The sequence below is a fragment of the Thamnophis elegans genome, chromosome 16 (assembly GCF_009769535.1).
Source record: "Thamnophis elegans isolate rThaEle1 chromosome 16, rThaEle1.pri, whole genome shotgun sequence".
Lineage (NCBI taxonomy): Eukaryota > Metazoa > Chordata > Lepidosauria > Squamata > Colubridae > Thamnophis > Thamnophis elegans.
The window spans coordinates 23,730,739-23,745,791 of NC_045556.1; the positions used below are offsets into that span (position 1 = coordinate 23,730,739).

Below are 15,053 nucleotides of genomic sequence, written 5' to 3' on the forward strand. Positions count from 1 at the left end.
CCGAAGTGATAGTAGCCAGGCAAAGCCCCCAGGAGGTACAGCCAGCACTCTCAGCAATATTCTCATCTGTCCGCTCTCTCTCCGGGGCGATGGCGGCCGAGCAGAGCCCCCAAGAAGTGCAGCCAACAGTCCCAACAATTCCTCCGTCCGTCCACTCACACTCCGGGGCGATGGCAAGCAAACAAAGTCCCCAGGAGGTGCAGCCAGCAGAACGAGGACACCGAAGCCGCTGAAAAACGCCGAAGGACGCCGCCACCAAAAGAAAACACCGAAGCACGCTGCCGCCGCTCCCAGCATGGCATCGCCTCCCCCACCGCCGAGCGGCACAGGCAGCACACAGACCTCCGGCGATTGAGCAAACCGGGGCCGCCCGAAGACGGCGGCCCCCGCAAAGGTCTGGACTCTTCGGATCCCCCAGACTCCGGACATCCCTGAGGACCCCTTCACAGAAGGTGCAAGTTGGTATTTTGGAGTTTCCAGCGTTTTTCCGTCTGAGTTAGCATGGAGCAGAACGCCTAACAGCCATCTCTAATCTTGCACATCAGTTTAATGTTTTTAACCAAATTGTATACATAGAAAAGCTGAGTAAATGAAATCAAGCCAATTTTAAATTTTATAGTTACACACACACACACCCCACCCCCCCCACACCCCCCCACACACATTATATGTGAACAGCATATATGTATAATGATCAGTTCGAATCAATCCAGTGTAAGAAAGGCCTCTTCAATGAAGGTTGTGACCCTCATCTACCAGGCAGGAGAGGGTGACTGGCCCAAAGTCTCCCAAGGAGCCTCTAAGCCAGTTAAGGAGGGAACTGAACCTGGGCCTTTCCAGTCCTAGTCCAGCATCTTCACCATGTTATTTTTCAAATATATTTACAGCATACTGTATGTATTTATACTGTATATTATATCTTAGATTCTATAAGCCTATGAGTGTGTTAGATTCTATGAGCCATGGTGGCACAGTGGTTAAAAAGCAGTACTGCTGGCTACTTCTGCTGCCTGCCGGCTGCCTGCAATTTGGCAGTTCAAATTTCACCAGGCTCAAGGTTGACTCAGCCTTCCCTCCTTCCAAGGTGGGTAAAATGAGGACCCGGATGGTTGGGGGCAAGAGGCTGACTCTGCACTTACAGCCCTCATGGCCTTGTCCACATCCCCGGGGGTAACATCCTGAAACTCAACCCAGAGATGTTCTACTTGATCCTCCTGTGCCTCGGCTGGAACTGCGGGGATGGAGTCCAAGTCCGACCGAAACCGAGCAATTTTGTCCGCTAAGAATTGGGCATAATCCTCAGCTCTGCCCTGCAAGGGTTCCCCCGCTTCCCTTTTATTTAATAGGGAGCGGGTTATCTTAAACAGGGCGGCTGGGCGGGACTCAGCGGACGCAACCAAGGTGGCTATGTGAGATCTTTTCGCTGCCCTAAGTGCCCTGGTGTATTCCTTGGTGCAGGTGGTTACCATTGCTCGGTTCGATTCGGACTTATCGGACCTCCATCGGTGCTCTAGGCATCTCCTCCGACGCTTCATCTCCCGGAGTTCCTCTGTAAACCACTTAGAGAGGGCTGTAAAGCACGGCAAAGCGGTATATAAGTCTAAGTACTATTGCTAGTGCTATAACCTATTCAGAATCAAATGACATTTGCTCCTCCTCTTGGATTAACCTTGCCAAATTCCAGCAGATAGATGCAGACATTTACATGTTATGAGTTGCTACAGTTGCTACTGGTGAAAGGGTTTTGATTTATACCAAGTACCACTGAAACTAATTTTGAACTGGGAAGGGAGGGAACTATCCAGGAAGTCATTTTATCAGCATCGCTGGCAAGCCCTTCAAAGCTGGAGTGCTCACTTGATAAACTGTGATCAAAAAATAGGGAAATGCACGTAGCAAAGGGCAGGACAGAACTTGGGATCGCTCCCTGAAGCATAGTAATTGGTTAGCCACTGATAAATACTTCCTGGGATTGGAAGATAGAAACGTTAATATCCACTATATAGAGGGAAAGTAGTCAGAGGGAGTGCCTATCCTTCTGCAGCTCTCCAAAGATCTAGAGTTGGTTGGTTGTCAGTGTTTCAGAGTGTTATTCTTTGTTGTGCAGTCTGACACAGCACAGTTGTGCTCAGGAAGTGGCCACAGAACTGATGCTGTGATACTGAAAGGACTCACCAGCTGGGGATGACGGCCTAAATCCTCATCTGAGGGTGTCATTCGATAGTCTGTATTATTGCCTCCAATATTGCACATCATACCATTCTATAAAGTGGGGAGAGAGGGAGGGAGGGAGACTGGAGTCATTAATCAAATAAACACATGCCTTGGTTTATTTTAAGATCTGGACATCAAGGGGATATGCAAAATCAACTGTGACTTTAAGGAGGCAGGCATTCCATCCACAATCACTCAAGAAAAATGTGATTACACCCTTACAATCCATTGTTAAATGCTACTTTGGCCACGAAAGTTCCTGGATCTCTTCTCTTGGATTCTTAATATCTTCCATCTGCCTCGTTTTACAAAGGAATACATTAGAATACAATGACCTCTTTTAGTTCCAAATAGCAATTGGGAGGAGAAAAATCAAGAAAATCCACCTCATGAAAATGTGAGCCATTAGACAGTTTTCTATAGTATTTCACGGCTTCCAACTAGTTCCTGTTGGGACCTTCTCTGACAGGTGCTGGAATTATAACTTTCAACAGTGCATGTTTTCATTGGGTTTTTTATTTAATTTATTACTGTATTTTCTTCCCAATTTTCTGATCATTATTGGTTTTTCAAGTGGTTTCCAGCACTTTGGAGCAGAACTGTTCCAAATTGTTCCAAAACACAAAAGAAGAAAAAATATTGTTTAAATTACAAGGAAATTTTGAATGAACATCCATGAAAGATTTCCAAATTGATAAGATTCGTTCAACAATAGAAATGGCTGCCTCAAGATGGAGTGGTGGCTTTAAACAGAGACTGGCCTGCTGCCTGTCAAAGATGGCGTAATTGTGAATGCATTCCCTGGGCAAAGGATTAGACCACGTGATCTCTATGCCTTCCCTTCCTATGAACTGTTTGGGCAAAGCATCAGTCATTAGAGGAGATGGAGGAAGTCTGGTGGCCTGGGCACAGTCACAATAGCAGCAGGAAGTTTGTGGGCATCCTAGTCGGTGTCAAAGCCAGCATTTCCCCTTCATTAGCACGAAGACCACCCATAAACAATCAGGCTGGTAATGGGGGTTGGTGGTCTTAGAAAAGATTGACATTGGTTGGCACATTTACTAGATGAGTGATTCTTATGGTTCTTTTTGCTTTCCTTTTCTAGGCCTCAGAAGGCTTCAGGGCAAAGCAAAGTATATCCTAAAGTTAAAAACTTGTATATTCTGTTGATTCATATTTTCTGAAATTTGCCATGGGCAAATTTTGAGAAGATTCTATTTTAAAGGGGAAGAAGGGGAAACCTTGCAATCCTTTTGTCAGCCTCTGCTTCGCTGCTGCTTTTCGGCTGCCATTGAAACGGGGAGGGGGGCATGGTATTTGGGAGGGGAATCATTATGTACTGGAGGATTGTTATTAGGAGCTGTCCTGACTATCTATCTGTGCATGTGGAAGAAGGGAGTTTCCCGCCAAGGCCAACTGTCCAGCATTCCACCCTGATGATGTTTTTTGAAGACATCTCCTACCTGATGGTTGGGTGAATTATTATTGGACTATGAAATGGGGTGCCAAGGGGAGGGGTTGAATTATACATGATATCTATTGCTTTCGCGCCAATTTACTCAGACTCAGCTTTGCTTTGCTACTCATCGTTTGTAATTAGTAAAAGTACACTTAATTCTAAGCATGGAGTTTCTTTCTTGATTATTAAACGAAGGAGCACCTGACACCTTTCCTGTTTCCCCTGTTCCAGAAGAAACATCTTAACATCAGGGTCTGGATGGGAGCGAACAAGCTTGCACTCAATCCAGACAAGACCGAGTGGCTATTGATGTTGCCTCCCAAGGATAGTCCAGACATTCCACCTCTTAGCCTGGGGGGTGAAATCATACACCCCTCAGAGAGGGCCCGCAATTTGGGTGTCCTCCTGGACCCGCAGCTGACATTAGAACACCATCTGTCAGCTGTGACCAGGGGGTCTTTTGCCCAGGTTCGCCTGGTGCACCAGTTGCGGCCCTACCTGGACCGGGAGGCACTTCGAATGGTCACTCATGCCTTCGTCACCTCAAGACTGGATTACTGTAACACGCTCTACATGGGGCTGCCCCTGAAGAGTGTTCGAAGACTACAGTTGGTCCAGAATGTAGCCGCGCGAGCGATACTGGGTGTACCTAAATACACCCATGTTACACCCATCCTCCGTGAGCTGCACTGGCTCCCTAGTGGTCTCCGAACGCGCTTCAAGGTGCTAGTTGTTACTTTTAAAGCCCTACATGGTTTAGGACCTGGCTACCTGGAGACCGCCTCCTGCCACATACCTCCCAACGACCAACTAGATCTCACAGGTTGGGCCTCCTCCGGGTGCCGTTGACCGGACAATGCCGGCTGGCGGCTCCCCGGGGGAGGGACTTCTCTGTAGCTGCGCCGGCCCTGTGGAATGATCTACCCGTAGAGATCCGGAACCTTACCACTCTCCCGGCCTTCCGAAAAGCCACCAAGACCTGGCTGTTCCGGCAGGCCTGGGGCTGTTGATCAATGTCCAGCCCCACTCAGACAGAATGGATGGTGTGCAATTTTAACAACTGTATTTTTTACCTTTAATTTTTTAAAAGCTTTTATCTTGTCTGTAAGCCGCCCAGAGTCCCAAGGGAGTGGGCGGCATACAAATTTTATTAAATTTCAAAATTTTTATTAAATTAACATGAAATTACAAAAAAGCTAAAGCTTTGTAATTTGGGTTTTTGCTTTAATGTTTTGTAACAGTGATCCATCATTGCTTCTGTAAATAAAACTGGGAAAGGGAATGGAGAAGTGGCAGCATTGGGTTGGGGGCTCCAAGAGTCAAAATGGACAGCCATGAGAGTGGGATCAAAAGATCCCCTCCTTTTTACCTGCATGGTGATGCCCATTAAAAAGGCAATAGGCCAAAAGTTGTGGCTGTTCCACCACTCCCTCCCTGAGGAGTGTCCTGAACGAAAGCATCCCTCTCTCACAGAAGCTAAGAAAGTATCACATGTCTGGGTTCATACCATTCAGTCCAGTTACTGAATTAGCTTAACTTTTTAATGATACATAGAATAATAAAATGAACCAATATATGTAGTAATAAAAAAACCCAAAACAAAACTAAACTAAAAAACACAATAAAAACTAACCATATCTGGCATGTTGTGTGAATGTGGCTGTTTTCACTGACCTGCATGTAGGTGGCTGGGGAAACTGTGACAGGTGGGAGGGTTGTAGCCTTTCACTAAGGAGAATATGACATGTGCCCACCTGAGAAGAAAAATGCCATTCCCAACTGTCACCTTCCTTCATTAGCTAGGTAGAGGATGTGCTTTCTCTTGAGGTACCTGATTAATCATTCAAACTCATAACTTGAGGTTCCCTACTACCAAAATAATAAGCAGGAACTTTGGATACCTCTGGTCCATGGAAGCCTGTTAAGTGCAGCAGGCGATTCCCTCCTCGTGTGGCCACGGGGACTGTGATTTTGATAACTATCCCATCAACAGGGAAGAGGCCCAGATTCTGTAGCTGAAGGAGAAAGGCAGCATGAGACCCTCTTCTGCAATAAGCCATCTCCCCTTCCCAATATGAGGCTTACAACAAAAATGAATTTACCTTAAAAGTGCAGTTAAATGGTGGGCCAATTCTATCGTATGTCTGCAGAGAATTGTTGGGTTCGATCTCATAATAGTTCTGGCTGGAACTCCTGAACAGCAGCAAGATAAAGGAGAACCCAATCAAAATAAAAATTGATCCCACTTCTCAGGTCTGAACACATAGAATACGCTACCATGTTCAGAATGATGAATTATGGCAGCACAAAACTCACTCTGTACATATCCAAAATACCTGGTGAAAAGGAGATCGGTTTCATATTTCAGCTGAAACTTGAGGAGAGCAGAATTGTCCTCTTTCGTGGTTTCTTGTTCTTCACTGTCACTAGAACGTGGAAATGGAACCAGAGATCCATTTAGAGATTATCCCATAAAAGCTACAGTGCTGATTGGCCATAAAGTGATAGCTACATTTACTACGAGCCGTTAGACGCCTAAACAGACACCCACCAACCTGCCCAGCTCAGTTTTTCCTTTGTGCAATTAATGCCTATATTTGCTCTGGTCTCCTTCCCAAGGGTAGCAATTTCTGTCAATTGAAGTCTTGGTGATTTTGGCAGGAGACAGAGCGTTCCTTTGCCAGTTGCTGTATTGGCTTAATAAGCGCATTACAGACATGTCAAAGCTGATCTTTGCTTCATATGAGTCAACATTCCTAGCTGAAGCAAGGAGAAAAATGTGTTTTTTTTCCACCACTGGCTGGAATTATGGATTTGATATTATCTTGAGATCTTTTCCATCTGCAATTTGCTTCACTTGCTATTTTTTCAGAAAATGCAGCTAGGGAGTTGCAACTTAAACACACCAACTTTTCTTTTTATTAGGAAAGAGACCCAAACTTAGAAGTAAAAGCATGCTCATGTGAGAGTGGCATAAAATTGCATTAAGTTTAAAAAACCTAATCTGCAGCTTCTCGGGACATCATTAACATATGTTTTCCTGGCAACAGTATGGGGGTGGTTTGCCATGACCTCTTCCAGCTTCAGTTATGCTGTGTGAAAAGAAATAATGTCTAGAATTTGAGGGGGAAAAATGGAAATAGATCAAACTGGATATAAATATTCACTTTCTTTTAGCTGTGATGAACGAAACTCCTTCAGCCTTATGTTTTGCTCCCCTTGTGTATTTTTATTCCTGAAAGGCAGAATACAAATAAAGGAGAACTACTCTCCAAGTTGGAAAAATTGCTCAGTGTTGTGAATCCCTGTTGCTTAAGAATAGAGATAGAAGGAAGCTCAGGGGTTTTCGAGTCCAATCCTTAGTCCCATGGTTTAAATGTCCCATGGTTTGTTTCACTGGTAGCAACAATTTGCATATATTCTTGTGCTGCTTTCAAACTATAACAAGGCATTATGAATATGCCTCCGGGATTGGGCGGCATAGAAATTTAATAAATGAAATAATTTAATAAATGAAATATCATTGGCTGAGTATTTTCCCCATATGAGTTTGTGTCTGGGAGTGGGAGACGGTTGCAAACAGCTGTGGTGTTGCAGTGGTTAGAACGCAATAGTTAGAGCCCTGGTAGCTTAGTGGTTGGAATGCAGCATTGCAGGCTAACTGTGCCCACAGCCAGGAGTTTGATCCTGACCAGCTCAAGGTTGACAAAGCCTTCCAGCCTTCTGAGGTCAGCAAAATGAGGACCCAGATTGTTGGGGGCAAGAGGCTGACATACAATATGATGCATACTGCTTAGAGAGAGCTCTCAAGCACTATGAAGTGGTGTGTAAGTCTATATGCTACTGCTATCTCACACTTCCAGGAAGAGTGTACTATAATTCCCTTTAGGTGAATGACAAGGCTAATACTTCACTAGTATGAGCTTGTAAACTGAACAATTTTTTAAAGAAACTAAAACTCTGTTTCATAATACTGCCATCCCAAGCAATACATTTGCATTTGAAATAGTGTTTATTGCCAGCAAATCCATTTAAAGTGAAAACATTTCCAAAGGCAAAATTAGACCTGTGGGAACTGCCCAGGAGTCAGTACAATATCAATATTCTATAGTGGAACTGGACAAACTCCCCATTTCCCAGCGGAAATTTTAACGTCCGAGCATCTCAAGAAGTAATTTATATATCCAGGTTATTTTCTAAAGCACCTGAAGGCCAGAGAAGGAATAATGGATGGAAATTGATCAAGGAGCAATTCAACCTGGAAATAAGGAGGAATTTTCTGACAGTGAGAACAATCAACCAATGGAACAAAAGTTGCCTTCGGAGGTTGGGGGAACTCCATCACTGGAAGCTTTCAAGAAGAGACTGAACTGCCATTTTTCAAAAATGGTGTAGGGTCTCCTGCTTGGGCGGAGGGGTTGGACTAGATGACCTCCAAGGAACCTTCCAACTCTATTATCCTATTCTACAATCTTCTAATTACTTTGCAGTGCTTTCTTTTTAACTAGTCCTTGAGATGTAGCTTTGATGTTCTTGGGTGTGTCTGCTAAACTGGGGTTTAGAGGGGTCTGACGATGTCCAGCCCAGATCAGAATTCCAGGCAGAAGAGGGCATATGGCCTGTTGCCCTCCCAAACTTTTGACACCCATATTTCCAAGGAGTGTTTTCATGGCAAAGAAAAAAAAATCACCTGAGGAGGCAGCACGGTTGACAGCTGTCTTGCAAAACTAGAAACAGTTACAAAGGTGAAGCTAGGGGGAGAAGTCTAATTTATGGGTTCTGAGGGAACAGGTGGGTGAGAGAAAAAAACCCAAATGATCATGATTGGGTGATAGAAGAAGTAAAAAAAAAATACTAACCTGCTGGCATTCAAAAATATCTCCAAGTTTTGGAGGAAAATTGACTTTTTGAACTCGAAATCCAAGCGAAAAGCAACCTGTAGAGATCAGAACAGATTTAGGACATTAAAAAAGTATTTCTGCCACTATTCTCTTTATACTATCCATTATACTACCACTTCATAATGCCTTGGTGAGACCACACTTGGAATACTGCATCTAATTTTGGTCACCACAATATAAAAAAGATGATGAGATTCTGGAAAGAGTGCAGAGACGGGGCAACAAAGATGATTGGGGGGGGGGGGGCTAAAGGCTAAAATATATGAAGAACAGTTGCAGGAATTGTGTATGTTCAATCTAGTGAAAAGAAGGAGTAGGGGGTGACATAGCAGCATTCCATTATATGAGAGGCAGCCATAAAGAAGAGGGGGTGTCAGCCTCTGTTTTGCTGCTTGCTTTTTGGCTGCCATTGAAACGAGGAGGGAGGGCATGGTAATTGGGTGAGGAAAATAATCTGTACAGGAGGACTGTTACTTGGGAGTTGTTCTCACCATTCGTTTGCCCATGTGGAAGGAGGGGAGTTTCCCGCCAAGGCCAACAGTTCAGCATTCCAACCTTGAGCTGGTGAGATTTGAACAGCCGAACTGCAGTTAGCAGTCAGCTGAAGTGGCCTGCACTACTGCACTCTAACCACTGCGCCACCTCGGCTCTGTACTTTGTTTATGCCTTATTTTGATGGCAGCAGATTGGAGTAAATGCAATGCATTTGATTGGTTTAATAGTGTTCTTATTTGCCATGGGTGGAGTGGGTTGGAAGTGGTTGCCAAAAATATGTTGCTTTCCATTTAGATGGAAAGATTGGAGGTTTAGATATGGCATTATTATGTATGTTTAAATAATATAATGATTGGTACTAGAATGGTGTATTGAAACATTGAACAACCAAATAATGAAGGATTATATCTTAATATAAACATGTGTATTAACACTAGAATTAATAAGAGTAGCCTGATTAGAAACTAGAATAGAGGTAAACATAACAGACAGGGGGAATATTAGCATATATATATTTTTATATATAAGCAATAACTAGAGGGAAAGACTAGAGGCTGAAAGATGATATTACTATGTATGCTTAAATTATATCATTGGCATTAAAATGGAACATTGAAATATTGAATGACTACTTTAAAACAAATATGTATATTAATACTAGGATTACATAAATTTGATTAATGTAACAAATATTATTAATATTATTATTGCTACTTGTATCAAAATGAATTATACCTAGAGACCACACTGTTCACATATGGATATTTATGTATATTTAAAAATAAAAATCCAATAAAACTCAAAAATAAGTCCTGCAAAAAGCTGAAAGTTGGAGGCGTTATTTCCAGTTGATTTTCAGCAGAAATGAAACAACAAACAAACAAACAAACAAACAAACAAAAAAGAGAGATTCATTTCTCTCCACAACACGTGAAATGTCAATAAAAGTCTCCCCTTGCCACACAAAAAAGCCAGGTTCCAAGGTTAACTGTTTTAACTTGGCATTACATCATGTGTAGCTTTTGGATACTGAAAATAATAATTTAAAAAGCAGGCTCCCTCGAGCCATCCTGGTTTATCAATTGAGGAGAAGCAGAAACTTGGGTCTCCAAAACACGGGCATCAAATGGAATGTCAAATGACTCACTTTTAATGGAGTCCCATGGAGGAGACCAAGACCAGGCTTCCCAGGGGGCTTCCAGCTATGGCTTATAGTGTGTGTGGGGGCAGCTAGCAGAGGGAATTGTTTGCCCATAGATGGGGGAAAGGGGAAGGAAAGGCACCTCTGAGGTTTGAAGCATGGGGAATTATCACAAGTTGCTGCTGAATTATAGCAGCTTGGCATTCAACATTTTAAATCAGAGTTGCCCCAGCTGGTCAATATTGACCCCCAAAGATCAATGGGACTATTCAAAGAGTTGCTGTTATTAGTAATACTATTAGTTATTAAATCATTTTTATATAATACATACTTGAGGGTTGATGAACAATCTGAAACTTCATGAAGGGTGGATGAGCAGAAGAATTTGGGGACCTCTGACTTACATTCTAGCTATCAGAAACACTAGAATAATAAATATATCTGCTTCCTTGAACTTTGAAAGTCCGCTCTCAGATTTCTCAGCTTCAGCATCTCAAACTGTTGCTTTGTTTATATTTTATTTCAGAAGAAAATAGCACAGAATGACCACAAAATAATAATTTGCATTCTTTGTTATGCTACTGCTGGAACAGTTTATAATATTCTGGTCTAAAATTTCATCTGTGTTTAGACTTTTGGGAGGTTAGAACTTTTAATTGATCCTTAACATAAAGAAGGCATAGAAGATAAAGTGCTATTTAAGACTTCTGACATTCAGTAACCTTTGTGTTCTTCCATCTCCCCAAAAAGTCATTAATGAGAAGGAAATGAAACTGGGAGCTAAACTGTCAACAGCCATTCAAAAAACTCCAATTAAAAAAAAAATTAAATTGCTTAATTAGGGAGAAAGCTTTTGGTTTTGTCTTCTAGTTTTTAACTGGCTGCTCAAAGACTGTTTAAGATGCTGGACCATCTTAATGCAACTGAAACCTCTTGGCCAACCTATTATTTTCTTATTTGGCAATACAGACTTGGAAAAGCTAATATTAATCTGCCAGTTTTTAATGGTTCTGGAATTCTTAACAAACTCTTCTGGCCTGGAAAGCAACTGCAATTACGTGATGTGGAATCTGTGTTCAGCAGCATTACTCAGTCAATGTCTGGAGAGAGTCAGCCTTTAATTTCATGCTCTGGAGTTATCTTTGGTCACGCAGACACATCTCGTGTAGTTCTTCCTACCATACAAACCCTTGGCCAAGCTTCCATGTAATATAATGAATATTTATAAAGGCATCTATCTCAATGAGTTTTAGTCATTGAGTCTTTTGGTCCTGGTTTACTAGCAGAGTTATCTAACAGGATACCACAAAGCTATGTTCGCCTGACACATCCGCTTTCTGAGCAGGACAAATAGAAAGAAGGCAAGCTTTTCAGTAAAGTAACAAGGGTTTCTCAGCCACTCTATGAATTATCCAATCTTATATTTGTTAGTGAAGATGTTGCTGAAAAATAACACGTAGAGGGAATGGGTTTTTATATGGAGGCACATGAGAGGTAGATTCTGGTATGAGCCCACTTGAATCAGTATTTGCCTTCTGGCTCTGATTGATGAGTCTTGGGGTTCTCCTAAAATTTTAAATTGTTCCTGCCAACCTATTCTCGTCCAGGTTCCACTACAGAAAGAACTTCATGACAAGATGGAAACCCACTCTATTCTTCCTGCTAGCTTTAAAAGATGCAGCTGCAAAGGGCTATTTTGTCCACCCTGCAAATAAAGTGTTCTGTTTCTACTGACAGCTGTCCAGTGAGGGGATAGCTGAAAGATAGCTCATATATCACCCATCAGCAAGAGCTATGACTGGCCTCTTTTGTCTCTCACTTTCCTTGCCATATCTCCAGAATGTGAGCCAAATTTTAATTGATGTGAACTGTTCTGGGAAGCAGCAACAGTGTAAAAAGCCGGAATCTTTAAACATGCAGACAGGGAATGACTTATTCAACCAAACCCTAGGCTGATAGTCATGTTTCATTTAGGAATCTCTAGTTACCTTTGCTTTAGCCCGGAAGAAGGGGTAGCTGACATTGCAAACTCTGCTGTTTGAATGTTTCTCCTCAGACATACATTCTATGTTAATATCCGGGTCATCCTGAAATGAAAGGGAAAAGATGCAGATTGCAAGTTAAGGCTCATCCTGTAAATTTACATGCAACTACATTAATAGGACAGTAGAGTCTAGATGCTTACTCAAGGCACAAATGACCAGATTCAAAATAACATAATTTGGACCCATTGTGGGATGACTTAGCTCTCGAGAATAATATAATATACTGGGAGAGGGAAAAAGGGATTGATCAGCAGCAAGATGAATGAATGACAGCTATGATGGATACACCATTGGAAGGCCAAATGATCCATTTGTGCCCTGGAAGTGGGTGCATAGCACATCCACTGACTTTAGGACTCCAGGTGGCCCCTGAAATCCTTGAGTGCTACCTATGCACATCCAAAAAACACTGCCAACCTGAAAGATTAATGTGGCAGAAATGGGAAATTATCCACAGCATGAGAAGTATCACAGAAAATAAAGTCTTCTTTAAATATTGATCCCCACTGCCATCTACACTGTACCCATTATTCTTGATGGAATACAGAAAGGGTTTGCTCTAGATTTCTTCCAGAATGTTCTCTCAGCATTCCAATCTCAGCTGCATTCTCAGAACCTTCTAGTAGTCCAATGCAACTTTTATATGACCCACCCAGTTGGATAAGAATCTCTACTGATCTCACAAACCCATCTACGTGGTTTCCATGGTGCCAGTATGGAACTGGTTTGTTTTCTTCCAGAATATCCAGGTTTTTTTCAATTTAGTTTGGAGCCTTAATATTTCCCAGAAGTGTCCTGCCCAGGTTTCACACTGCTTTTTGAGATTGACTAAGATTGTTTAGGCATTACCCCCGATGTGGGCAATCATATCAACCGCCTTTAATTAATTTCATTGGAATGAACATGAAATCTAATTTTCCAAAAAAGTAGTTTTTGTCCAGGTTTTACTCATTGTTACTACAAAATCTTCCTAGGATGAATCTCAGAGACCCAGGCTAACTTTGCAGCCTTCCAGCCTGTCCAGCAGATAACTGGGCCCATCAGATGAAGCATTTGTTTTCAAAATCTTTCAAAGGAGAAATGCCCATTAGAGGGCTACATCCACTTATTTAATAATGAGAGCCAAAAGAAGTGTGTGAATGTCAAGGTGATCATTGCACAAATCTGGACTTTCCACATTTCCAATCATTCCCAAGGGAACGAAGGAAAAAAGGGGACATTTTCCGTCCCTGTAACCACTGAAGGAAGCTCCTATTTGAAGCCATCAAACTTTATGGAGCTTGACTCATAAAATGATACATGCATTTATGTGACCCCATCATAAATAAAGCCAATTTCTTTTCTATCATTTCTCTCTTTCTCTCTGTCTTGTGTATATTTACAGATGAAATGTTAACTTTGGATGTTAACAGGGAAGAAGATCTTTGTGAGCAATCTGGGTGTTGGTAAGAAGATACAGGGCTTAGAGCCTGATTATTGAGGGACCAACTGTCTCCCATAGTATCTGCCCAGGCAATTTTATTTGGCAAGATTGGCTTCCTGTTGGTTCCTTTGATTAAACAATGTCATCTGTCAGGTTCCTGGAAGTGCTCTTTCTCTATAACAAGTTGCACCTTCAGGAATCAAATTCCCCCTGAGGTCTGAATGGCCCTTGAAAGACCAGGATGATCTGGTTCTTTGCCCAGGTGTTTGACAAGAATGGTTGAAGCCCCTTTTTACTATATAGGCTTTTTCTTTAGTCCCAACTGAAAGTCTGTAGAGATTCTCAGTCATCCAGGTCATGGTTGTCTCAAAGGTACTTTTTTCAGGAGGCAATTGGATTTTCTTGTTTTTTCTTTTGAAGACATTTTGCTTCTAATCCAAGAAGCTTCTTTGGCTCTGACACTTCTCCACTATCCTGTCAGACTTCAACTGGTTTTGTCATCCTACCCTTCTTTTTCTCTCTAGTTCTTCCTGTTTTTAACATTTTAAACAATTTGTGAATGGCTCAGAGTTGCTGGGAGTCAGGAGGCATTTAAGCACAATAGCTGTAGTAAAACAATCAGTTTGACTTTGGAAATGTCAGTGATCTGCAAGATGATAATACCAGAGTTTTCTTGATGGCCTTTTAGGACAATGCAAAAACTTGATTGTTGCCGTATAATTTGTATAGTTGGCTGTTAAGTGTCAGCTGCTCAGAGCTGCTTTTAATTAGAATGACATATAAATGGAGAATATGCTATTACTGTTCATGGACCAATTGGTTTGAAATCAAACAGTGCCCAGGCTCGAATTAATCCCCAGTGAAGTTTGAAATGTTACCCTGAAAATGATCAGGATGTCTGTCCTTTAATTATCTCTCGGACCCAATGCTGTAAGTATGTACAGAAAAGGACAACAGCCAAATAGCACATCCAGCCAATTTGTATTGATGGAGGAAGAATGATTCTGTCAAAAAATACAAATCTGATACAGATAAGAATTAAAGAGTCTCTACAAGAAAAAAAATTACTCTGTAGTCATCTTGATTCGGGAATGAAAAACTCCATCTGATCTAGGACTTGATCCTTCTCTGGAAAGTTGTAGCCCTCCAATCCTTCAGAACTCCCCAAATGGTATATTCCTGAATTATAGGAGATTCCGTTTTTTAAAAAAATGAAAAAAAACCCTCCTCTTATCAGTAGACAAAGATTACTTGCTCTGATAGTTCTTCTCCCAATATTTTTCTTTGGTTATTTCAGGGTAATCCATCAGAAAGCAGAGAAGTTTTTACACTATTTTGTGGGTAGTTGTTCCTGCAATTTTCCACTGGCAGGCTT

At 41.9% G+C, this 15,053-nt stretch overlaps 1 protein-coding gene across 1 annotated transcript in view; it reads right to left on the reverse strand.

Moving 5' to 3' along the window:
• Positions 1–15,053, reverse strand: part of ITGA11 (integrin subunit alpha 11) — a gene marked incomplete at its 5' end in the record, with an annotated part of 87,993 nt that overhangs the window by 11,158 nt on the left and 61,782 nt on the right. The window contains 6 exons of the mRNA XM_032233173.1: positions 2,176–2,262; positions 5,575–5,688; positions 5,776–5,866; positions 6,010–6,099; positions 8,533–8,609; positions 12,199–12,297. Of these exons, the coding sequence (XP_032089064.1) occupies positions 2,176–2,262; positions 5,575–5,688; positions 5,776–5,866; positions 6,010–6,099; positions 8,533–8,609; positions 12,199–12,297 (558 nt within the window). The remainder of the gene's footprint in view (positions 1–2,175; positions 2,263–5,574; positions 5,689–5,775; positions 5,867–6,009; positions 6,100–8,532; positions 8,610–12,198; positions 12,298–15,053) is intronic.